This window comes from Eulemur rufifrons, chromosome 19, assembly GCF_041146395.1.
Source record: "Eulemur rufifrons isolate Redbay chromosome 19, OSU_ERuf_1, whole genome shotgun sequence".
Lineage (NCBI taxonomy): Eukaryota > Metazoa > Chordata > Mammalia > Primates > Lemuridae > Eulemur > Eulemur rufifrons.
In genome coordinates, this window is record NC_091001.1 from 90,463,354 (window position 1) to 90,488,407 (window position 25,054).

The 25,054-nt window shown below is 37.9% G+C and overlaps 1 protein-coding gene across 10 annotated transcripts in view; it reads right to left on the reverse strand.

The window, feature by feature from the left end:
* The window catches only part of LTBP1 (latent transforming growth factor beta binding protein 1), a 384,917-nt gene that overhangs the window by 70,848 nt on the left and 289,015 nt on the right, over positions 1 to 25,054 (reverse strand). For all 10 annotated transcript variants that reach the window (XM_069495124.1, XM_069495127.1, XM_069495126.1 and 7 more), the window contains 5 exons: positions 23,632 to 23,754; positions 17,287 to 17,409; positions 15,065 to 15,187; positions 9,034 to 9,156; positions 4,086 to 4,211 (listed from right to left, as the gene is read on the reverse strand). In XM_069495124.1, the coding sequence (XP_069351225.1) occupies positions 4,086 to 4,211; positions 9,034 to 9,156; positions 15,065 to 15,187; positions 17,287 to 17,409; positions 23,632 to 23,754 (618 nt within the window). The remainder of the gene's footprint in view (positions 1 to 4,085; positions 4,212 to 9,033; positions 9,157 to 15,064; positions 15,188 to 17,286; positions 17,410 to 23,631; positions 23,755 to 25,054) is intronic.

A 25,054-nucleotide genomic window follows, 5' to 3' on the forward strand; every position in this document is an offset into this window, starting at 1 on the left:
TTATTTCTTCCATAAACCCACTTACAGAGGCAGAATGGCCAATTCTGACCACCTTAGGTAGTATCATAGCAGCTTCCCTCTTCTTGCTCTAGCCCTTAGATCCCCCTTGGTCTGTTCTACTTTCCACCCCCCATGGGGTTTATCACTAACATCTCATATAGTTTACTTATCTATTAGTTTATTGTCTATAAGAAAGTGAGGATCTTTTTGTTGTTGTTGTTCACTGACATTGTAGCCCCAGTACTTAAAACAGTGGCTGGCACACAGAAAGACACTTAAATATTTGTTGAATGAATAAATGAATGAATGAATGAATAAAAGCCTGGGCTTCAGGGAGTGATTCTGGCTGTGGTTTGAAGGCCTGGTCATGACTAACCATACATGGCAAACAATGGAGGAAAAGGTGCCCAGGCTCCACAAGCTGCTGGTGTTCCATCTGTTCCAGCCATTTGGGCTCCGGGGGGGTCCCCACTAGAGGAACATGGCCATTCTATCATGTGAACAGTGAGGGCACCGTGAGGCCTAGAGGCGTGTGATGTACCCAACTCCCCTGTAGTTATACGAGCCCTCACTCAGCCTGGACACATGGCTGGGCGAGCACAGTTGACCCTGGCTGATGCAGCAAGGAAGGAGGCAGAGGCAAGCCGCCACGCAAAGCCAGAGACCAGGAGGCATTTCCCCAAGGCCAGGGGACGAGCGATGACCCTTAGGAATCCAACTGCCATGGGTTTTTCTACTTTTCTCCCACTCGCACACATTCTGCTGATGATGAAGAAAATTAAACCCTGACTCAGCTTGTGAATGCGATGATGAATATTTTTCATATGAATTAAAACTCCACGATTTAAAAAAAAATGGGAAAAAGTAAAAGAGAAAAAGAATTGTCAATTTTTCTGAAACAAATGGATATGGTAAAATGGGATATAAAGCAGTGAGTGAGTGAAAGAAATAAAAAGTTTCTTTTGGTTTTATATACAAGATATAAGCGCTGGCTGTAACATGAAAAGAAGGTGGCAGGAGATGAACAACAACAGAGAGGAAAGGGGAGTGTAGAGGAAGAAGCTGATGCAAAGGGTCCTGCTCCTTCCTCTGCAACTCTCTGACATCCAAGTCTAGGGTTTGGGAAAAATCACCTGTGCATTACATTATACATGGCACGTACCTGTGCCATGTTATTTAAATGTAAACACTTAATGTATCCTATAGGTACTATTTGCTTATTTATTCCCAATTCTTGTAATGGAATTCAGGCTCCATGTAGACAAGAACTATGTGTATTCTGCCCTTGGAATGGTGTCTGGCACAGACAGGCACTCAGGAAACATTTAGTAGGTGAATGAATAAACGACAAATAGCTGCTCACCCACCACCTACTTCCCACTCCAGTTGAACTTCAGATATACTGTTCTTTATCTCATGTGGGAAAACCAAGGTGTTTCTCCTTCCTCTCCCAGTTATGTGTTCCCAGAGCACCATAAACAGGTTGAGTATCTCTTATTCAAAATGCTTGGGACTAGGAGTGCTTCAGATTTGGGGTTTTTTATTTTATTTTATTTTTTTAGATTTTGAAATATTTGTACATATTGAGCATCCCTAATCCAAAAATCAAAAATCTGAAATGCCCCAATGAGCATTTCCTTTGAGCATCATGTTGGCACTCAAAAAGTTTCAGATTTGGGAGCATTTTGGATTTTCGGATTAGGGATACTCAACCTGTGTAGGTAAGAGAAAGGAAGGAGCCAGTGGTGCCATTTTTATTTCTATAGAACCTGCTGTGCTGCTTAAGATAATTCATGTTTACAGAGTTTGCCTCTCCACTGTGCTTCAATAACTACAAGCAGATGCTGACAACTCTCCAAGCCATGAGAAATCAGGGAAGGGCCCTCCTTCCTTTAGCTATGTGAGGTTCATTTAGCCCTGCCTACAGCAGGGTGGGTCTAGGGTCCGCATGCGTCAGCTGCTTTAACAGAAGTTCAGAAGGAAGCTGGTGAATGAGCACCAGGTAAGAGTGCCAGCTACTTCTCACTGTTAATTCAAATACTGTGCACATCAGCTCCATTGCTGAATCCCAATCACACGCAGCTTCATTGCTAAATCCTGATCACATGAGCTGGCTCTGTCCTACACCACAGCCAAGGGTAGAATCAGGACATAGTGCTACTGCCATAAGTTTCAGACTAAGTCCAACAAAAGAAATTTTGGACTAATTCTATAGATTGGATTAAGCCCATAAAAAATAAAATCCTTGCAGAACTTATTCTAGAAAGAGAACAACATGCCTAATAATTAGGGAGATTTCTACTTATACTCCCATATATCAACATTATGTTCTAAATTGCCTATTTTCTTACTTGTAAAATTGTCCAGTTTCTGGAGTAAGAAAGCATGGACCAAGTGTCAAAGAGAGTACACTCAATGAGTACAGTAATTTACAAAGCACTATAAGTTATCTAAAAACACATTTTTAAATTCAAGTTTTTGCCGAGTAAATGACCAACAAATTAGACCTGCAACTAAATTAGAGTGATTATTTTAACTCTCAAGTTGCAGAAATCAGTGTTAAAAAAGGTACAGAATTAAATAAAAATTAGCAAGTACAAAAGACAAAATAAATACGAATATATTTATATATTTGGTATATTTTACTGGAGCAATAGCTTTAACCAGTAAGCACATGAGTTGACTTATGTTTTTATCTGCAATTATACCTCGGACCATTTTTCAGTGAAGGCAGCCTTTACCATCCATGACTGAGAGCTAACCAAGGAAACACAGCTGCATCTTCCCGGAATTCAGGGATTCTGCAGGTCTGTTTCATCAGTGACTTAGATGGACTAGCTGGGGAATACTGTAATCTCTCCAGAAAAATGTACGCATTCACAGTGTCCTTTCTAAAAGCTCTAAGCTCAGAGCTCTAAATATAAAATTAACAGAAAACTCAAACCACTGAAGTGTGGATTCCTTGTAAATCTCTCATCGCCCACATTATTATGATGCCTTTCTCCATTTCCCAACTTCTGATCCCTTCCAAACCCCTCAATCTGTTTGCTCAAACCCTACCCTGCACTATCTCTCTTCCACTTGAAGCTGAATCTGGCATCCATGTTTTGTCTGCTCAGCAGGAGAGCAAGTTCAACAGTCTCCTGCTTTTTATAAAATCCATGTATTCCTCCCAATATAATAATTAGTTTCAGATGAACCTGGTTGCTGGGCCTTGGCTTGGTTCCATTGTGGTACTAGCAAGGAGACCAGACACTTCCTGTTGCACTATTTTTTAGAGGAACGAATCTGGGTTCCATCTTAGACCCAGTACAGAACTTTTGTGATTTACTTCTTCAAAATATAGCTGGGTTTCAATAACCTAGATTCCCAAAGAGATGAACAGAAATGATAATTAAGGAGAATCTTCTCAGTTTATGTTTAAAATGGTTCAGATAAATGATTCCTCATTTATCAAACTATAGTAGTCACCAAGAACACAAATCTTATCAAAATAACCAGTGCTGTATCTCTGCAAACATACAAGGGTTGCAAACAGGAAGCCAACAGCGTTATCTTAATGTCTTACAACTTAATTAGCTCTTAGAGGATAATAAACACTGATAGGTAAATATAGTGGCTTAGAAACAAGGATATTAGGGGAATCATTCTAGAAAATCTCTATTCACAATGATACAGAGAAATCTAGCAAGACATTATTTTTTAGAAACAGGATGATCACGATGATCTCCATGAAACACAATCAAAACAGGTAGAGTCTTGGGTTACAACAGGGAAGCTGCCACAGTTCTCCTTCGGGTTTAAAGTCATCAGTCCCTGCACATTTTCACTCATTAATTCAGTACCAGCAGTGGAAGTGTCTGTGAGAATTTCCACCATCGTAACCTCAGGTTATCTTATTTGTAAATCCCAGCAACTCCTGAGCTATGCTTTCAGGGATGAGTCACCTTGAAGCATATATGCTCTGAAGCCTTGAATTATGAGCACCTCTTAGTATCTTAAAGGTATTGCCTGTTTAAATAGAGAGCAGTCTCCTCTCTGCTTTATCACACAATAACTACATGATTCCTTGCAGTTTATCTTACCTTCACACGTACGGCCATCTGCAGAGATTGAGAAACCCTGTTCGCAGACACAGTGAAAAGAACCATCTGTGTTTAGACATTCCCCGTGAGGACCACAGAGCCCCGGCTGTTCACATTCATTAATATCTGGAATTTAAAAGAGAGTTTCAAATACTGGGAAAACAATCTGTTTTGTTTTCATATGCTATCAGACATACAGTAAAGAATATCTATTACAAAATGGCTGGATATTTATGTTGTGGCAATACTGTACCATTTGTCCAGTTAACAGACCACAAGACAAGGTGAACCTGTCATGAGAGGAAAACTATTTAGGTTGACTCATGAAATAGCCAATGTTCAACCATTTCTGACCTACAAAAACAGCAATTTCATAGGTTCAACTCCAAGCTACCCTTATTTTAGACATATTGGAGGGTTGAGAAACATTCTAATTGAATGAATGACTCTGAGAAATATTCTTCATTGGTGGGAATGCTGTGTCTTCCTTTGTCTTCTGCCGTCACTATGCACACAACTCTGTTACAGCCACTAGTACCTTGCTACATCCCTGCGTGTCCATCCCTAGGATGTGGGCTGCTTAAGGGCAAAGCTGGACATGTCTTATTTATTTATATTTGGCTCATAAAGGGCACTTCACAAATATCTGAATATATACATGAAATACGCTCCAGTTTGTATCTCACTGAAAATGAGTAAGAGAAATGAAAGTAAAGGAAGGTCTTTTAGACCAAGGAAGTTCATATTTCCATGGCTTTGTGATGATGAAATTAGTTAGGGAGGATAAAGTGCTTATTGTAATGCCTAACATACAACTAAGGGTCAAAAAGTGGTAGCTACTATTATGAAGACTCATGAACAGATCGTGCAGTAGTTAAAACTTGTGTTGACCATCTTAGGCTCAGCTTGTCCTTGATGTGGGTAATTATGCTCCCTGTGGCCAGGGTCATGAGGAACTCCTAAACAGTGACAGCATATGGAGTATTTAGTATAAGTGAAATGATCTTTCACACCAGTTCTAATTATGTTGGCTAAAAGTGCCCAAGATGACAATGTAAGAAACCTGGAGAATGGTTCACCTATTCATAATGGTACCAATACACCCAGTTGCCTAACTGGTTGCTTCACTCGTCTGTGAATCACTGCAATGATTATACTGATTGCTCCTTGAGAAGAACTGCCTATTTTACCTCTGAGTTCCTAACTCCTAGTTGACAGTGTCTTAGGAATGTTTGTCCATCACAAAATTTCTCAGTTATGTTCATTCTCTACTAACTTATCAGTGGTTGGTTAAGGTTCTCTTGGTTAATTAGGGTCATAAAAATGATCACATGTCTTTCGCACCACCCAGGCAGTAGCCCCACCAAGGTCATTTTCCTATCTTCCTGAAGTCTCTGGGGCCCTCCCCTAGCGCTTACTAAAGAGTTCCTCAGTACAGGAACCTGCACAAACGCTGCAAAGCGTAACAGGAACAGGGGACAGGTACAGATTATGAGCTCTTCCTCGTGACCTCTAGAACATGCTGAGCCATCAAGCGTGTGCTCCTCAATAAAGTCACCACTTTCCCTGCATCCATGATCTCCTGGGGCTCTTCTTTTTGACTTGATTTCATTATGCGATGGAAATTTTGGCAATTATTGATTTATCCATCTCTCTTTAATAATCCTGAACTCTTTACCCTTCCATCTGCCACATAATTCAGACTATTTGGCCTACTCATTGCTGAACCAAAATAAGAAACCAAGCAGGAATTACTCATATTTTCTTAATAATCCTCCCATTCTTGTTATTTTCACTAATTTTCAACTATTTCAAGGAAGACCAATGAATCATTTTCTACTTGTCTATTTCTCAATATGATTGCATTCTGTGAAATTCTTTACTTCTTTTATAAAATTACTGATATCCGGGCAAGAAGGTGCCATAAAGTTCCACTGGCCTGGGGCCCAAGCCCAAAATCCACATCCATCTTGTGAAGGCCCCGCAGCCAAGACCTCCTTCTTATTTTATCTTATGCCTCAGTGTGGTCCCTTAAAAGCTACCTGCTTTGCAACTTTGCATAGGGAATAATGTGCATAAACTTCTTGCGTCAAAGCAAGTCACTGATTAACAAATAATTGTCTAAACAGTCTGATGACAGGAACTGAAGATGAATTCCCAGACTTTTTTCCAGGAAACTGCTAAGAAAGAACAACATGAATATCTGGAACTAAAGAAACATATGCATTCAATTTGGACTGTACTTATTGAGGCATTTCTAAACTATGCTGCTAGTAACTCAGAGCTGAAAGCCAGACTATATTTAAATTGGGTTTCTTTCATGGGTCCGAGATTCCACAGAAATTCACAGTTTGGCACGTGTAAGTCAAAACGTGAAACTGAACTGTGTTTTGAATCTCAAACGTATCCTGCCACGTTCCTAAAGAGACTATTAACATGGAAATTCCATACAGTCTGTATATCATCATTAGTTTTGCGGCAGAAAGAGAATCTGACACACATTTCCAATTGAAAATGGCTTACTGTATATGAAAGTATCTTCAGAATATTAGGTAAGGTTTAAAGGCTATGTCTATCACACATTGTTATTCAAACATGTCCATGGTTATTAGCATTGCCATCAATTACATTTTCAGAATTAAACTGTGAAGTCTACACCTATCTACAGAACGCTGGCATGATCATGGGATTAGAGAAAAATAGGCTAGGAACTACTGGCAGGGTGAAAGATCACAAAGCTGCTGTCAGTGACAGAGTGAAAAGAGATAATTCAAAGCAAGGTGAATATATATGTGGTCACAAACAGCCTCTAATAGGAGAAGGAAAGTGATGAACAAATTCATAGACACTATTCCTTAAACAGTTCCAAGACTTGCTTCACAAATGCTTTTCATTTATTTGGATTTACATTTTTCAAATAGACATATTAATTTATTCTGGAAAACAGGAATAAGTTTGACAGAGAATGAAGTCAATGTCATAGAGACTGATAGTCAATAAACCCTCATATGCTTGGAGCAGTCACATATTTGAGAGCTGATATCAAACCACAAACACAAATTTTATGTATTGAGAGAATATAGTAGTGCAATTAATGAATCAGATCACTAAATTAGTTCCATGTGATTTAATTCTAAAAGTTATAAAATTTGCAATATGAAACTTTAGTCCATTCATACTAAAACTTGGGTTTTGCCTCCATTTGGCCAAAAGAAATCGTGACAACAGAGGAATTAGAAAAGAAAATATTGCTTTTAAGCCAAAAAGCCTGTAATAAAAACAGGATTCACATTTAGTTTTCTTTTCTTCTTCTTCTTTTTTCATCTCTTGATATTTTTATATGAATTGAGATTCATCTTGTTAAAATGTAAAAGTCCCAAGTGGAAATATTCTCACATAAATTTATAATTCAAATGATCCTTCTCTACTACATTAAATGTAAGCACATTTAATTATCGCATTAGAAAAGCTGAAAAATTTAAATTCACCTTAATGCTTAATGATGGCAAAAAAATACATAATATCAAATGAGGTACATAGCAGTATATTTCACTCTTGGGATCAGTAATGGAATTAATTTTTAAAAACCTTGAGGCAAAGGTGCCTGTCTTTTATCTCTCTCTGACACACAGTAGGGTGTGGACACTGATACAGATACGTGCTACAATACTATGTCAGTGCCACATCTTAGACAGTAGACACTGTCTTCTCCTTCAAGAATATTATTTAGAACATGTAAAAGGAGATATAATTTATGACAATCCTGAATAAAATGGTCATACATGTTCAGTAACAGTAAATAAAGAATAACCCCAACAATCTTTTATTTATTTGTACCTTGAGATATACTAACATAGCTCCATGACCGAGAAACAATAAGAAAAAAATAACACTTATCCAAGTATCAGAATAAATAGATGTAAAGGTCAATATAAGTGTGAGTTTTCAATGGAAAATATAGGCATAGCTTTATTAACACTAATGCATCCAGGAAAACTTGTGGGGCAGGCAGTTATAGCTAAAAATGTTGGGACACAGAATCTAGACAATCTAATTTTTTAGCCACAGTGTCAAATGACTCAATGTGTTATCCTGTGAGAAAAATCACTTAATTTTACTGTCATCTTTCTTTTGACTGTAAATATAACAATTGGTGTGGCTACACAGGGAAAAATAGTTGGAAAAGATCCTGGGTTCAAATCTCAACCCCACCACTCGTAAGAGAGGAACATGTTATTAACTTTTTGGAACTTCAGTTACTCATGTGCACAATGAATATAACAAAAATTAGCTCTTAAGTTACTGTAAGAATTGAGAGATACCTACAGTACTCAGCACATTGGTGAAGCTCAATTAAAGCTGTCATTGAGTTTGTTCTTACTAGTACCTGTGTTGTGTGACTGTGTTCTTACCATTATCTGTGTCCACTGTACTGTTTGGGAGACTAAATGTGAGAGCACCTTGAAAATATATAAAACTTCATCATTCATAATTTTGATCAAATTATTAGTGAAGTTTTTTAGGAAGGGAAAAAAGCAATGGTGGGTACTGGATAAAAACAGGGATCGGGAAAAGGACAGATAAGTATCAACTATGGGAAAAAATAAAATATGCCCATGAAGGACATAAAAAGGCTGGAAAGATAATTTAGAATCCAGTACCAAGGCTGGTGTATGGAAAGAGGAGCAAAGTATAGGCTATCTCAGCACAGAACCATGCACAGCAAGGACACAGTTCTGACATGTATGAGCTCCGATGACACGGTGCCGGACAAAGCAATACCTTCCTGGGCTTGATGCAGACCCAAGGAAGATATTCGAATAATGCACATTGGCATAGATTATTTATATATAAATCAAGTGGCAAAACCACATACTATCATCAGGAAGCATTGCAGAATTGAAGAATTATGTAAATAATGACTAAAAAAAAAAAAAGAGAGAAGTACCTTGACATCCTTTATTGTCATTTAGCTGGAATCCATCTGGACAGGTACAATCATACGAGCCTTCAGTATTAATGCAGTCTCCTCTCTGGCAAACACTATTGTCCTCCAAGCATTCATTGATATCTAGAAACCAATTTAAAAATTTTAAAAGACTAAATAAAATATATATATTAGAAAATTAGACACTTTTACTTATCATATAAAGGTACATTATTTTTATATCATTTACGATGCATAATTTTAAATGCATGGCAGTATTTTTTAACTTAGAGAATTTTTAAAAAATGAAACATTTTGAAAGGATTTCAGCTTAATAAAGGGACGTTTTAAACATCAAATGAAATATGGAAGACAAGAAGTCAAAATTCTGTAACAAACAATTTACTTGGTTATGTTCTTGGTGACGATAGAGAATAAAAATATTTCAAAAACACATATTGTCAAGTATATCTCTTGAGCATACCTAACATGCTTGATCTATTTATACATGCACTATATCATATATATAATTTATATTATATATATTACATTATATATATTTTATATATAAATATTTCCTATTATGCATTATAGGAAAGATTTAAAAGTTATTGGCATGGCCTTTGCCTCCAAAGAAAAATGTTTATTCAAAAAAAGCCAAACTATATTGTATTAATAAAAATAAACAGGTAAGGTATTAAATTGTTTTATAAATCCAAAACAATTTAACTTAAGAACTGTCAAAAAATATAATTATTTGATAAAAGAATAGTACCAACTGTAGGGGTCATATGAATATAGAGAAAAGATATCATAAAGATCAAAAGAGGCTTCATGTGACAGAAGAAACATATTCCACTTGGAGTCTTGACAGCAGGGTAGAGAACAGAGGAGGGGGAGGAAGAGGCACTTCTGGATGAAGGCAAATCAGCAAAATCAAACGCCTAGTTGACGTCACTTAGCAGCTATCACAAACAGGTTTTGCCTGGATTTTTTAAAATGCGTATCTTTATAGCGTATGTGCAACTAAAAGTGGTATCCATAACCAATAATGAGTTTTGACTGTGAGAATGTGAGACAATCAATGACGCCCCTCACTGCGTGAATGTTGGGCAGATCTTTCTCAAGGGCTGTTTATTACATTTACTCCTAGTCAGGGCTCATTATTCCTAACACACTCCATGAGTCCCTCTTCTGTTGTGTCTGTGCAGGATTTAAACTATTAACACTGAAGAAAGCTAAGGAACAAAACCTCGTTTGCTCAGAATTTGGCATTTAATGGCGTTTCTTGCAAATAATTATGATTGCTGCTAAAATACATGTGAGATGCCAGGAGGAGGTGAACTGGAGGCTGCTGTGGTCTCCCTTACACGCCCCACCGTCTGGTGCCAATATGGTGACACTGAGTTAAATTTTCCTCATAGAACCCAACCAACCAGTTAACCAGCTTCTGTTCCATTCCCAGGGCAAACAAAAGAGAAACAAGAGAGCGCCTTATCACTTCATTCTATCAAAACAAAAACAAGTGATGATGAGGAGTGTTCACCCAGAATTAAAATGTTCTCCGAATGCTGACCCTAAAACATAAAGCACAGCTGATGTGACCTTGTCTCCACTAAAGCAGATTATCGCTTTCTCTTTAATGTGTTTTTCCAACTTCACTGAAGTATGATTTATGTACAATACATTCATCGATTTTAAGAGTCCAGCTCAGTGAATTTTGACAAATGTGTACACATCCTTGTAACCACCACCACAGTCATGGTACAGGCATTTCCATCATCCCAAGAGGCTCCCTTTTGTTCCTTTTGTATTTGGCTTCTGCTCAACATAACATTTTTGAGATTCATCCACATTGTTGTGTGTGTCAGTAGTTCTCTCCTCCTTATTGCTGAGTAGTATTCCACTGTACGAATGTACCACAGTTTGCTCGCCCATTCATCTTGCAATAAGCATTTGGGGTTATTTCCATTTTGGCCATTATGAATGAACTTTCTATAAACATTCATGTGTGAGGCTTTGTGTGAACATACGCTTTCATTTCCCTTGAGTAAACACCTATGCATAGAATGCGTGGATCACACAGTAAGTCTACGTTTAAGTTTTGAACAAACTATTTTCTAAAGCGGCTGGACCGTGTACACCCCCAATGGTAGTGTCAGAGCTCCAAATGTTCCGTGTTTATTCTGACAGCTCCACAACTATTCTAACGGGTGTACGGTAGAGGATCGGTTTTCAGATTCACCTTTCTTTCTTTGCTCTGTAGGAAATGGAGATAAAGTGAAAAGAAGTATATTTCATCATTGGCTTTATGTAAAAAAAATCTCAATTTGAAAAAGATCAAGAAGAATCCTGAGAATAAGAATTTTAGCAACAAGAAAGATGTTCCATAACTTAGATGTTTGCCTCAGCATAATGGAAGCATGTCAGCTGTATTCACACTACTTTAAAGTAATGTGAGGCCGGGCGTGGTGGGGTTCACGCCTGTAATCCTAGCACTCTGGGAGGCTAAGGCAGGAGCTTTAGCTCAAGAGTTTGAAGTTGCAGTGAGCTATAATGATGCCACTACACTCTACCCGGGGTGACCAAGCAAGACTCTGTCTCAAAAAAAAAAAAAAAAAGTAATGTGATTTTCATTCATTTTCCAAAATCTAAGGGAAATGATGAATGTGAGGGAAAAACACATTAAGTGTTTATAAATAATTATATACATTTAAAAACTCTGTGCATTATGTTTGAGACAAGTTTAGTTTAAAAATTTTTTGCAAGATCTTTATCTACTTTCAAAGCACAAAAGAGTAGGTTAAACATTAAGAGAGCCCAATAAGAGATTGTTCTTCACCACCAATGGGGTGGTATGAAAAGACAGATTCCTCCTAGGATTTAGGACACAGGTTTTTAAGGAAAACAAGGGTGAATCCTGGTCACTCCTCTACCAAGACTGAGCTTGTCAAGGTCACCAAAGACCTCTACCTTACTAAAACTCCCAAGGTTAATTTTTGGTCCTCCTCTTACCTAGCCGCCCTGTTTGACACAGTGCTCGCTCCTCCATGAAACACTTTCTTCTCTGGGATTCTGGTTTCCCTCCTTCCTCATTTGACACTTTTTCCTCAATACCCTTTGCTGGTTCCTACTTATTTCCTTACTTCCAAATCTTGGAGGGCCCAGGCCCTGCTTTTCTAACTACACTCACTCCTTTGGTGACCCAATTTCATGGCTTTAAACACTACCCATGTGCTGATGGCTCCCAGTCCAGAACTCTCCCCTGAATTCTAAATGCAAGGGTCCAATTGCCTTTCAGATACCTTCCTTTGAATGTTCATTGTAGGCATCAAAAGCTGAAAGTGCCCATGTGGAACTCCTTATCTCTTCCACAAAGCCTGCCCCCGGGCCTTTGCATCTGCCACTCCTTTGAATGGAACGCTCTTCCCATAAATAATCAAATGTCATTGTCTCAGGGAAGCCTCTACTTGCCTCTTTATTTAAAATCACTACCCTCCCTCAGCACTCCTCATCTACCCCACTTTATTTTTCTCCATAACATTTATTGCCATTTAACAAAGTATATATTTTACTTATTCAGCATGTTTATTGTTATCTCTCTCACTAGAATGTAAGCTCCACGAGAGCAGGAATTTCTGTTTGGTTTACTGCTATAGGCACTGTGCCTAGAACGGTGCCTGGCACAAATCTGGCACTAAATACATATTTGAACAAATAGATAAATGAATAAATGAATGATTCCAACTTGGAAAGAAATATCAAAATGACAGAAATACTATCGTATCTCCCCACCTTTTCTGATTTTGTCCACAAAGAAATGACCAAGAACGAAGGGCTACAGGAAGACAGAGTAAGCAACGAGTCATTTTCTTGGGTTTTGTAAGGGACTTGCAGGCAGCAACCTCAGTGAGGGGCTGAGGAAAGGTTAAGGTAGACACAGGATTAAAGATTGTGCCTGGGAGGGGAACAAGGGAGAGACAGAGCCTCTGAAGGCTGAGATGCCCGAGACCTCTAAGAACCAGGACAAGTGAGGCCCCCCCATCATCACGGACTGAGGGTTACTGAACATGCAGGAGAAAGCAGCGCGCAGAGAAGAGCACACCACGTGGGAGTCTGACTCTACGAGGAGGCCAGGAGGATTACAGGATAATGCCGTAAGAAAACAAGGTCTTTGCCAGAGTTATTAGAGGAAAATTACACTTGTAAACATAAAAGCCAACAAGGAAGATGGCTCTTCCTCCCACAGCTGTGAGAGGCATGTGAACAGTTGCAGCTCCGTTAATTGTGGCTAAATACCACTGGGGAGGGTCAAAAACAGAACTAGTTGGGAATTAGCAGGCCGAAGTGCTAACATAGTTTCAAAGGGAGCTCTGAATCAGTTGGATGGACTCCAGTCCTATTTATAACCCAGAACATGAGGGAAATTAGTCCTGACTTTAAGAGAAAGAGGCCTGATTACAGATTCCAAAAGAAGCTTTCTTATGGAACATAATTGTATCTCAGAAATATATACATTAGCCATGAAGAACAAGTTGGCTAAAAAGGTTTTGTTTGATTTTTCATGTAATGGATATTTTTAGAATAAGACGGTTATACATGAAAATAGCCAAACCAGAGGAACACGCCCTCTGATGAATATGAACTACCTGAGACTTAATCAATGGCCTGGTTACCTTCTTGGCTTGGCCAGGAATCAGGGCAGAAGAGATGCTGATGGTCAGTTTAGGTTTTCAGCTCCTTACCATATACCTTATCACCTACTTAGTTCTAGAACAGATTCTTCCACAACTGGTTCTCCCCAACACGACTGCCCCTTCCACCTTGGAACGCCACTATGTTGAATCATTAACACTTACTCATACTTTAGAGCTCCCCAAACACACTTTTTCAGACATAATTGTATCTTATTATATTGATTTATCACTCATCTGACCATTTGCCTATTTCTCAATAGCTATATATTTTCATTGGTGTTATTAACCCTTTGAGGAACATTATCACCTTAGGATGAAATCCCAGAAGTTGATTTACAGATTCATAAACTGCATATATTTTAAGAGTTTTGAAACTCTGCCACAGTTGCCCTTTAGAAGAGCTGGGTCATTTCACATTCCCAGTGGCAGCAGGGTATGGCTGCTCAGCCACTTTGTAACTGCGGTCCCAAGCTGTCAGTCAGAAATGCAGGATGCTATAAACTACAATGGAGCTTTTCAACCAATTGCACTGGGAATGAGAAAGGATTTGAGACCACTAAATTATGTGCCACAAAACCGTTCCCTAAAAAGCTCACCCGCTCCTCCCAAACGTGGGGTTCAGACCCTCCCTCAAAAACTCTCACTGTGCATGTGAGGCACAACCCCGCCAATGCTCACATTTCCAGTTTCATAACTGATAGGCTCTAAAGGCAGCAAAAGAGGTGAACCGAAAAGAAAATTGTTGCTTGGGTGGACACTGGACACAGAAAGTTCACAAGTGACAGGCCGGTGGCGAAGGGAAGAAAGCAGCGCGCTGGGAGGAAACAGTCCCCTCTCCCTACACAGGACTGCAGGCAGGTCCTCAGCCATGGCAGGCAGTGGAAGTGGTTAACAACCCCACAGTGCTCTACATGTGCAATATCTTTTAGAAAATTTTTATGCAAAAAGCTCAAAATTGAATTAAAATTTGGCTCTTAAAAACCTTCCAGTTATTTGGAGAGTTAAGCTGTATTTACTTATTTGGAACATTTGGAAGTTGGTCCTGCATAAATAAGGTGTCACAGTTCAGAACTGCGCATCCAGGATAAACCATCGATAGCTGGTAAAGTTAAACTGCTTCTTTACAGCTTTGGCTGGCACAGTTGTAAAAGACAGCTCCGAGCAGCACAAACAGAGCCTGGATTCTACTCCCTTCCTTGCATCATTTGTGTGACCATGGGGAAAATACTTTGCAGGGAGGTAACGTTCTCCCTGTGAAGTCATCAGGTTGGGCTCAAGGACAGAGGCTGAGATGATGTTCAGACTTCCCTCTGATCCTGGCATTTTATGATTGCAAAACCAGACACAATTCTTACCTTCACAGTAGTCTCCAAGCGCGGATGCTCTGTAACCCTGGTCACACACACACTGGAAAGAGCCCTCTGTGTTCCTGCACTGCCCATGAGTGCAGAGATGACGGTGCTGGCACTCATCAATATCTACGAGCAAAGACGTCCAAAGAGACTGTAGGAGCAGTGCTTCAAAGATATTCTCAATCATCCATATAAAGGAAGTCTACAACCTATCTGGCTTATAATTAATTTAGCGTTTTCACCATGTGACTTAAACAGACCTCTATTAAAAGGTCAGCAATTCCCCAGTAAGGAAAATCCAGGTGAACTTAAAAATTTAACCAACGGGCTAGAACATATTAATCCCACTGTTCACTGATGAGTGGCAAAAACTCTGCTGTAATCTGTAAACCCAACCTAAGCGTCTTGGATTTCTTTTATGACTTCAACTACAACACTGAATTTAAAAGCACTTAAGCCAAAGGTCAGCAAACTAGATGACAGGCCAAATCCACCCTACTGCTGATTATTGTGAATAATGTTTTATTGGAAAACATTCATTTATTATCTGGCCCTTTACAGAAAAAAGTTTGCTAACCCTCTCCTTCTGCCTCCCTACAGATTGTTGTGTACAATCCTGAGTTCAGGCTCACACGCAGACATGTATGATATCTACACATAAGAGATACATTATATATTGCATGCATTTAATTATTTTGCCTTCATGATTGGATTTTATGTTTCCTGAAGGCAGGGACTATGTCAACCAAACTCTTTATTACTCCTTAGATGACCTAGCATTTTACAATGAGTAGGCATTCAATTCATGTTTGTTTGGTTTTTTTTTTTTTTGATGGACTTTCTTTATAATGGTTGAAAGTATTTCCCTATTGTCAATGTGATTCTATAATATTTAACACACATATCAGTTCCCACAGGGATCCTGTAAAATTATTCTCCCCCACTGATCATAGCATCAGTTTGGTGTCATAGTGTTCAACATCTAACATGGTTTTTCCTGAAATGATCAGCTGGTAGGTGGTTCTAGCTGTATCTGATTATCTTTGATAACAGTACCACAAGCTTTTCAAAGTAAAGGACTTTGAATACAGTAGCCTTCTTGTATCATGTGTAGACCTCTTATTATCCATTCATTTGTATTTTTTATGCATAACAAGTATTCATTAAATGCTTGGTGACTGGGGTTAGGAGTCATAAAGTATAAAAACTTTGGGAAGGACTCAAAAAATCTAGAAAAAGTTGTGTAATTTATCTGTATATGAGCACGTGCTTGGGTGTGTTTATCATTCTCCACTGCTAGATTAGGTATTGTTACATTCTAGAAAGGGACACCTGGGGAACGTTATGATAATGTTTATAGATACCTTTGTAATTACCATGATACATTGTCACTTTTATAACACTATCTCAGATTTTTTTGCTTATTAAGTATTCAAAATGGGCATATAGACATGGATATTATTTGTTTCCTTATGATAAAATAATTGGTCTTATATAGTGTGGATTGTGTTCTTAAATAAGAAATGATGTTTCTTTTCAGGAACTCTGGACACTTGTGCTTGTCACAGGCGATATCACATATCTTCAAGGTCAGGAAGCACATACTCATTGGGAAGTGAAGTGTTTCTGTGTGATGTCAGTGAAATATTTCTTTAAAAACTCTAAAGTTAACCCTAGCAAGTCCAGAATCCTCACTATTACCTGTAAGATTAGGACATATTTTGCGAACTTTATTTCTGAGTATAAGGAGGACACTGTTTCAGTTTTACTGAAGTGACTTCTTTAGGGATTTTTTAAAAAGGCAAAAGCTTTAAAAAGCTAACTAGACACGAAAACTAAGTTTATTAACATTCCATAACATAGTACCAGCCAATATAACGACCTTCTAATTCCTGAAATCCCAATATGTAAAATCTTGAAATGAATTTAAATGTTTAAGTGGAAAAAACTTTCTGTAGTAAAGAATTATACAGAGAGCAATAATTTTTCTTCTTAATATTAATGCCTAGCAACTGATCACTACTGCTATATTTTTCAAATTTAACTCTCCTTCCTCCTTGTTTTATTGACTTTCCTAACATATGTTTAAATCCCTGGCTTTCTGGCACTATAAAGCAATCACCTAGCTAATTTCTAAAACGCACACTGACTTGATTGAGCATATATTTTTTCAGACCAGGTGCTTTAAGCTGAAATCTCAGTAGTTCACGTTGCCATACTCTTACCTTCACACTGGTCTTTAGCTGCCGACAGCTGGTACCCCTGCCCACAGGTGCACCTGAAGGAGCCCTCGGTATTTTTGCACTGCCCATTCATGCACAGGTTCCCTTGCTGACATTCATCAATATCTGCAAACACAACAATGACAACTGTTTTCAAAAAGAGATTACCCAGGACAATGCAGTACTCCCTGCAATGTATTCAGGGGTTATTGTTACAAAAATAATGGTACTTCTTATACGAGGCACTATGAACTTTAGTATGTATCAATCCACCAACCTTCCTTGTATCAACCTCAGGATGCTTAAATGCAGAACAGAAATAATTACAAATACACAATAAATTTATAAGTAAAAGCTACTTATAACATCAAGCTCCCCGTTATCTTTCTCTTTCATATTTTGGATATAGCAGGAAAAAATGTGAACTATTTTAGAGCTGAAAACAGAAGGCAGAAGCACAAAATAATGGCTACCAGTTTGTAGACCTGTAGAGTTGCATGAACGAAGGCAGAAGTAAAACTCTACCATGAATTTGAAAAACGAAAACAAAACATAGGCCGTTCTGGAAGGACACAGACATTTCTACTTAATTTAGAAGAAGTTGAACTACTGGGTCAAACAGTTGCATTAAAGAACACTGAGCTCATTTTCAAAGAAATGAGGAAAGCCAAGAAAAATGGTAGCATTATTATGACTGCTGGAATACCAAAGGAGAAAGCGATAAGTGAGGATTTTAAAAAATGCCTTGGGTGAAGATAAAGCTACGGACTGAGAAAGAAGTATAATTCTTAATAAGGGTTCAAGAAAATGTCATGTAAACAAAGTTATACAACTAAAATGAAAGAATAGCTTCATTAGTAACTTGAGCACTTCTGGTAGAAGTAGTTAGTGTTAGTTTTCCAACTGTTTTTGTTTGGCCATTATGTTGGTTTGACCTAATTAGATAATTCTGTCTCGCCTTGTCCATACAGATCCGCCTTAGCATGTTTTGCCAAATAGCTAGTAAGTGTATAAGAGTTTATGATCATTAAAACATGGTAGGTTTGATCTTCACCATCTACACCACAGGTTTGTTGTGAGGAAACAGATGCAAAACACACAAAAGGGGAAGAAAGGAGCCCTAAGCTAAATGGAGTAATAAATAAAATGAGCAGGATTTGTTTCAAAGAAACCATGTCCCAAACATAAATGCATGATTGATTGTTGTTTTCCTCTAAAAATATCTCATTATTTAAAATGCATCTAAAAGTTTTTGCCAGGAAAATGCAATTAACTGTACAGCCCTTTCCCTCAAGTATTATTGACAACTAGCTATTTCCCGAGCAAAGTTGCATTTCTTAACTTCTAATGAGGCACTAGCCTTTTGAATTTTATCCTGACACAAGCAAGGTGTCAGGTTATCTATCCTATGTTTCTTGAAATTCCTCACACAAATTATACATAATTGGAGTTCAAGAATTTGTTTATTTAATTGTTCATAGTAATTACTTCAGTTGACTACAGACTTTTGTTTCACCAATTGTGTTATTAGTCTCTTTTATTTATAAATAAATTCCTGGCTGCCAACTATTGACTGTCCACAGAGTAATTAAATAAGCAAGCTGAATTTCATTTTAAAAGTTATTTTACCACCTTTCCAACACTCTAGGACTATTAGCTTTAGGAGTGGTTGGCAGCAAAGTTCAGCCGACATCATATTTTTCTTTCAGCACATTCTATAAAGTACTTGGGATGTCAGTTCACGAACTTAAGACCAACAATAGCTCTTGTAGCTGGCTGGATCTCGCAGAACGTCTGACAACATTTTTAGTGCTTTGGACTCTTTTTGACTTTCTCCTAGAAGACGACAAATTAAGCATTCCCATGTGAAGATGTCTACAGCAAGGATATACCCTCCATTCCAAGTACTGTCAGGGTATGCCAGACATCTTACATAAGTTACTCATTTATGTTGCTAAGACTGTCAGAAGCAATTCATAACAAGCCACGACACACACACTTGGAATAACTTGAGACAACGGTTATCTTGAACAAGGTGATCTTTGGGTCTTTTAAGTGACCAAAGGGAACAAAGGCAGCTTAATTCTGGAGATAAAAATATTTTTCTTTTCTGATGAGGGACAAAATTCCTGAGACAGAAGTAAGCTTTCTAATAAACATAGGCACGCAGGACAAACGTCTTCTTTCTTTTGTGCCAAGAGATAAATAGAAAACATCATTCCCCATGAAAGGTATTCATTTAAGGGAATTTTTACACATATTATGTGACAAGTCTAGAATTAAAATAGAGACTATGTCTAGGTATTTATAAATTTAGGACATACAATGCTAAAACAGCACAGATACAATAAGGTCAAGAGAAACAAGTAACAGATAAATAATACCTTAGATCACTTACGTACAACCTGAAGAAAGTTGTCAGAACATTTAGTGAGATAAAGACAAAGTTAATATTTAGGACTATCAACAAGGTAAGATTGTCAGAATTGCTGGGATATTGGAAAAGAGGCAGATTCATGATCTGGGGTAAGTTTGACAGCCATGACCTGATGTGGTTTGGGAAAAGATTATGAGATAGTTAAAGAAAAGACATTATCATTGTAGAAAAGAAAAGCTTTGGTAGGGGAGTAAGAACAATTAGTGCATACGTAGGTTTCTAAAGCAGAAGATGGTAATGGGGAGACAGCATTAGAATCAGAGCAGAGGGCAAAGTTAAACGCCAAGTGGAGGCAAGAGTCCATTCCCACCTCTAAGCTTTGGCATGTGTTGTTTCCTCTGCCTGCCACGTTTTTCTCTCCTTTGTATGCAGTATTTTAAGACCCAAGTTCAAACAGCAACACCTCTGTGAAGCTTTCCCAGAAGCACACAAGCAGAATTAGTCACATACTTTGTGCTTTAACAACTTCATTTATGCCTCTCATTTAGCAAACACCACCATCACCAGCACGTCACGCTCTGCCCCTGCAGTAACTCATTCTCCCTGCTTCATCTGTCCCTGTATTATCTCATGCAAACCTCACATCAGCTCAGGTATGTACCATTGTTGTTCCCTTTTTTGCAGAGGAGAAAAGCGAGGCTTAGCGAAGACAGAAACTGTAATTTACCCAATCTCACACAGCTTTTAAGTGTCAGAGGTAGGATCTGATATACTGTCTTTTTTAAAAAAACAACTGAACTCTAGATTTTGGTGGATTTCAGGAGTCTTTCTAATCATGTCATCTTTGTGATTCAGGATCCATTCCAGGGTACTACATTGCATTTAGTTGTCTTTCCCTGTTTTTCATGACCTCATCTGTCTTAAGTACAGGCCAGAATCCTGTAGAATGTCCCCAGTATGTATTTGCCTGATGTTTTTGTCATAATCAGACTAGCACTATGGGTTTTGGAAAGAAGGGCATGGAGATGAAGTACTCTGGGCATCACACAATGTCAGGTGTACTTTCACATGGCAGCTGTACATGATATTCACATGACATCAATGATGTCAGCCTTCATCAGTTGCTTAAGACAGCTACACTGTCTTTTTTTTTTTTTTTTTTTTGAGACAGAGTCTCGCTCTGTCACTAGGCTACAGTACAATGGTATCATCATAGCTCACTGTAACATGAAACTCCTGGGCTCAAGTGATCCTCCTATCTCAGCCTCTGAAATAGCTGGGACTAGAGGCGTACACCACCATGCCCAGCTAATTTCCTGTTTTTTGTACAGACAGGGTCTTGCTCTTGTTCAGGCTGGTCTTTAACTCCTGACCTCAAGTGATCCTCCTGCCTCGGCCTCCCAGAGTGCTAAGATTACAGCCGTAAGCCACTGTGCTCAGCTATACTGCCTTTTAATGTATTTTGTTATCCATAATTATCTGTTGCAGGTTTGCATCTCTTCTAATGAGTCAAAGGTCTTTGAGAGATTATAGGCTCTCAGTAACATCTGCCTTTGAGCACAGTGCCTGCAACATGTTGTTTCCCTTGTACACGTGAGAGGAAAGGGAGGAAAGAAGAGCAACTTCTGCAGCAGCCTAGCAGAGAGCCGCAAGTGATTGGAAATGAGTGCTCCTAGGGTGGCACCAACTGATGGTGATGGTGTGAATTCTGGGGATCTAGGGAGACCTCTCAGGGAGGAGCAGGCTCCACTGGGATGACAATGACCAAGAGCAAGAGAGTGGTAATAAGGCTTCACTCAATATGTGTCTACTCTGAGCAGAATCCCTTTAGAGAGTCCAATCCCCTAATTTCAGGGATGACACGGGGTCTGGAAATCTGAGATTGTCCACCTAAGGTTGTATAGTGAGCCACTGGAAGAGCCACATCAGTAAGCAGCGAGGAAGAAGATGGGGATAAGCCTGAGCAAGTGCTTAGGGCCAAATAAGCACGGAATATTCACAGGGCAGTTGTGACATCCACTTGGACGAGACAGAATACAAGTTTAAGAATATGATCGTGACCAATCAGTTTGGAATATGAAGGATGAGGACATAGTACAAGAGTTTTCAGCAACAAGTAGATGAAAAGAACCAGGCAGATTGGAAAGAAAGAAGACAAAATGACAGGATATGGAAATAAACTAAACATAGCAATCAAGTAAAGATTAGCAATGACTTCCAAGGCTTGAGATCCTCATCCAGCATGAACCCAGTCCTTTCAGATGATTCTCATGTCTAATTTGGTCTGAGGAGGTACCCAGCTTAAAAAGTCAGTAGGAAAGCTGTGGATGTGGCCAAAAGAGAAAGAAATAGGAGAAAATGGAGATGTGTGAGCCTACTTCAGATGCTCCACTGAAGTGGCTGGTATTCTGTTGTACGAAAGGAGCGAGGCACCAAATTCAGATGCCTGCAAATCCCTACCGCCAATGGAAGAGGCTTCAATGTCTACAGGACACAAGAGTATTCATCTACTGCTCACCTACCATGGTAAGAAATTAATTGTCACCCTAGAGTCTTCACTAATATTGAGACACTTAGGAGAGAAGAAAAATCTTCCTTATTCCCTCTTTTCTCCTTTGATAGAACATACTTTTAGGTATAAAAGTAGTGGAAGTGAGCAGAAAAGAAACAATCCATAGATTTGACCATAAGAAAAAAATGAAAACAGAGAATCTTAAAAGGAAAAATTAGGGAAACCTTGGACAAATTACAACACTATACCTACAAAAAAGTATATGTAATATATATACACACACACATACTATAAGTTTATATGTACATTATATATAAACAGTTTATATACATTGATTTAAAAAATGAAAAACCTGATAAATGAGAAAAGATATAAACACAAATTTACAAAAGAAGAAATATGTGTTAATAAATGTATAAAAAAGTTTAATAATTAGAAGTCTTCAGGGAATTATCAAAGGGAATGAGCATATAAAATAAATACTAAAACTTTTTAGAATTTTAAATATCTAAATATGTATTTGAAAACTAAAAATTAATGGTCTCCTGTCAAAAGAGTAAACAGATCACTTTATATGTATCAAAACATCACTATGTACCTCACAAGTATATATAATTATTATACATAAATTTTAAAAAAGCAAAAAACAAAACAGTAAAAAATATTCAGAACATTTTACCCACTAATTCCACTTTTATACATAAAGAAATAATTCTAAAATTAAGATAAAGGCTCATGAAGAAAAGAGGCCTGTTACAGTTTTTTTCACATAATAATGACAAGTTAGAAAAAAATTGTTTGTTCATCACCTAAAGAACAGCAAGAAAATTGTGATATGGAATGCACTAGAATGTTATTAAGTTTTTAAAAATATTTTTAAAGAGTTACTAATGGAATGTAAAATGATTATATACTATTAAATGACAAAAAGTAGGACACAAAATTGTACATACAAATGTTTAATATATACAATATCCATGAGCTATGAATAGCCATGAATGAGGTAATAAGACATGGTTACTTCTTTTTTATCTTTCTATGTTTACTAAATTTTCTACAATGAATATATATTGGTTTCTTTAACAGCAATTTTATTGAGATATAATTCACATGCTATGCAATTCTCCCATTTAAAGTACAATTGAATGGTTTTTAATACATTCACAGAGTTGTGCAACTGCATGTATTGCTTTTCTAACCAGAAAAAAATATTTTAAATAAATAGATCTGTGGTTTACAGAAACTCTCTAAAAATACATTGTTTCCTTTATGTAAACAGATACGCTCTGTGTTTAACCGCAAGGAGGAGCCACTCGTAAGGATGCCAACCAAATTGTGCTCCAAGCAGCTCAGTCAAAATCAGTGCAGGTAGTGTGGTTCCCTTTTCTGAGGCCAGATACTCTAATCTATTCTTAAATGAAGTTCAAATAAAAATGGGAAATCTGATCACAGTATTTACCTTTACAGTGCTTGTGGTCCGGAGTTGGGTTATAGCCCCTGTGGCAGGAACACATGTAGGAGCCTTCAAGGTTGGAACAAGTACCATTTGTGCAGACGTTTGGTTCCAGGCACTCGTCCACATCTTGAAGAATGTTGCGTAACGGAAACAAAAAAAAAAAAAGGAGAAAGAAAAAGAAAACACGAATAAAGTTAAATTTGGTTAGAAATGGAAACAGTAGACTTTCAGAAGACAAGGCAGATTCTTGAAGATAAACTTTCAAATTAGCCCTTAGGAGGAAAAGCAGCTCTAATGCGAGCTGCATGGCTCATGGTTCTATGCCTTGACTTACTTTCTGAAAGTAACTCAGGAAGGAACCAAATATGCTCTCTGAATAAACTCAAGAAAGCTGGAAAGCTTACTGCAGGGGAGAGGGCGGAAGAGAGGGTAGTTTCAGAGCAACATCCCCTACAAAATAAAATTTTCCAAAGAATCAAAGATGGATTGAGGTCTATTTAGGAAACTGATGAGTTCAGGAGGATGGGAAGGTTCACAGAAGCAAAAGATAGGACTCATGACCCAGAGAAACCACACGAAAGTTTTAACAGAAAGGTGAAAACAATTCTATTAAAACACCCTAAGATGGCAGTGAATCCATACGATAAAAAGCAAATGAGGGGATAAACATAAGCCTACTGGGCAGTTTGAAGGTAGAGCACAGGGTGAAGGAGCAGATGGGATGATAATGATGATGATGATGATGATGATACCTAATCTTTATCAAGCACTTACCACATGTAGGCATTAAAGGCTTTCCATATACTATCTCATTTAATCCTTACAAAATCCATATGGTATAATCATTTTATAGAAGAAAGAACTAAAACTTAAAGAAGTTCAATAACTTCTCCAAGGCCACATAGTTATTAATAAAACTGGTGGTTACAAGATTTGAAACTCAAAGTTCATCCTTGTAACCCAATTATAAGTTTCCGTTGCAGTCAAAGTTAAGCCTAGTGATAGAAACAGTTAAAGAGAATATATGAGTTTCCATTTGTTTTTATTATTTGGTAACATAGTATTTATATATAGAAAATAATCATCTAAGTTTTCACTGATTTCATTCAACAAACATTTATTAAGTTCCTACTGAAATATTGTTATTCAAAAATAAAAATTTAAGTTCTGTACCCCAGTTGAAGTGTAGCATCAATAACCAAAAACTTAAAGAGGAAAAACTTAAAGCACAAAATGCTAAAACAAAACTCACAACAACATGATTTAGGCTTAATCTTACAGCAGTCTTTAATTTAATCAAGGCATCTTAATCAAAAGGCTGACAGACAGTAAGGAGGAAAAGGCTCTTAATTCCACCCAATTCATTTTGCAATGCTCACCACACCACAAAAGAAAGCAAGCTTTCCACCATGGTAAGGCAGAGAGC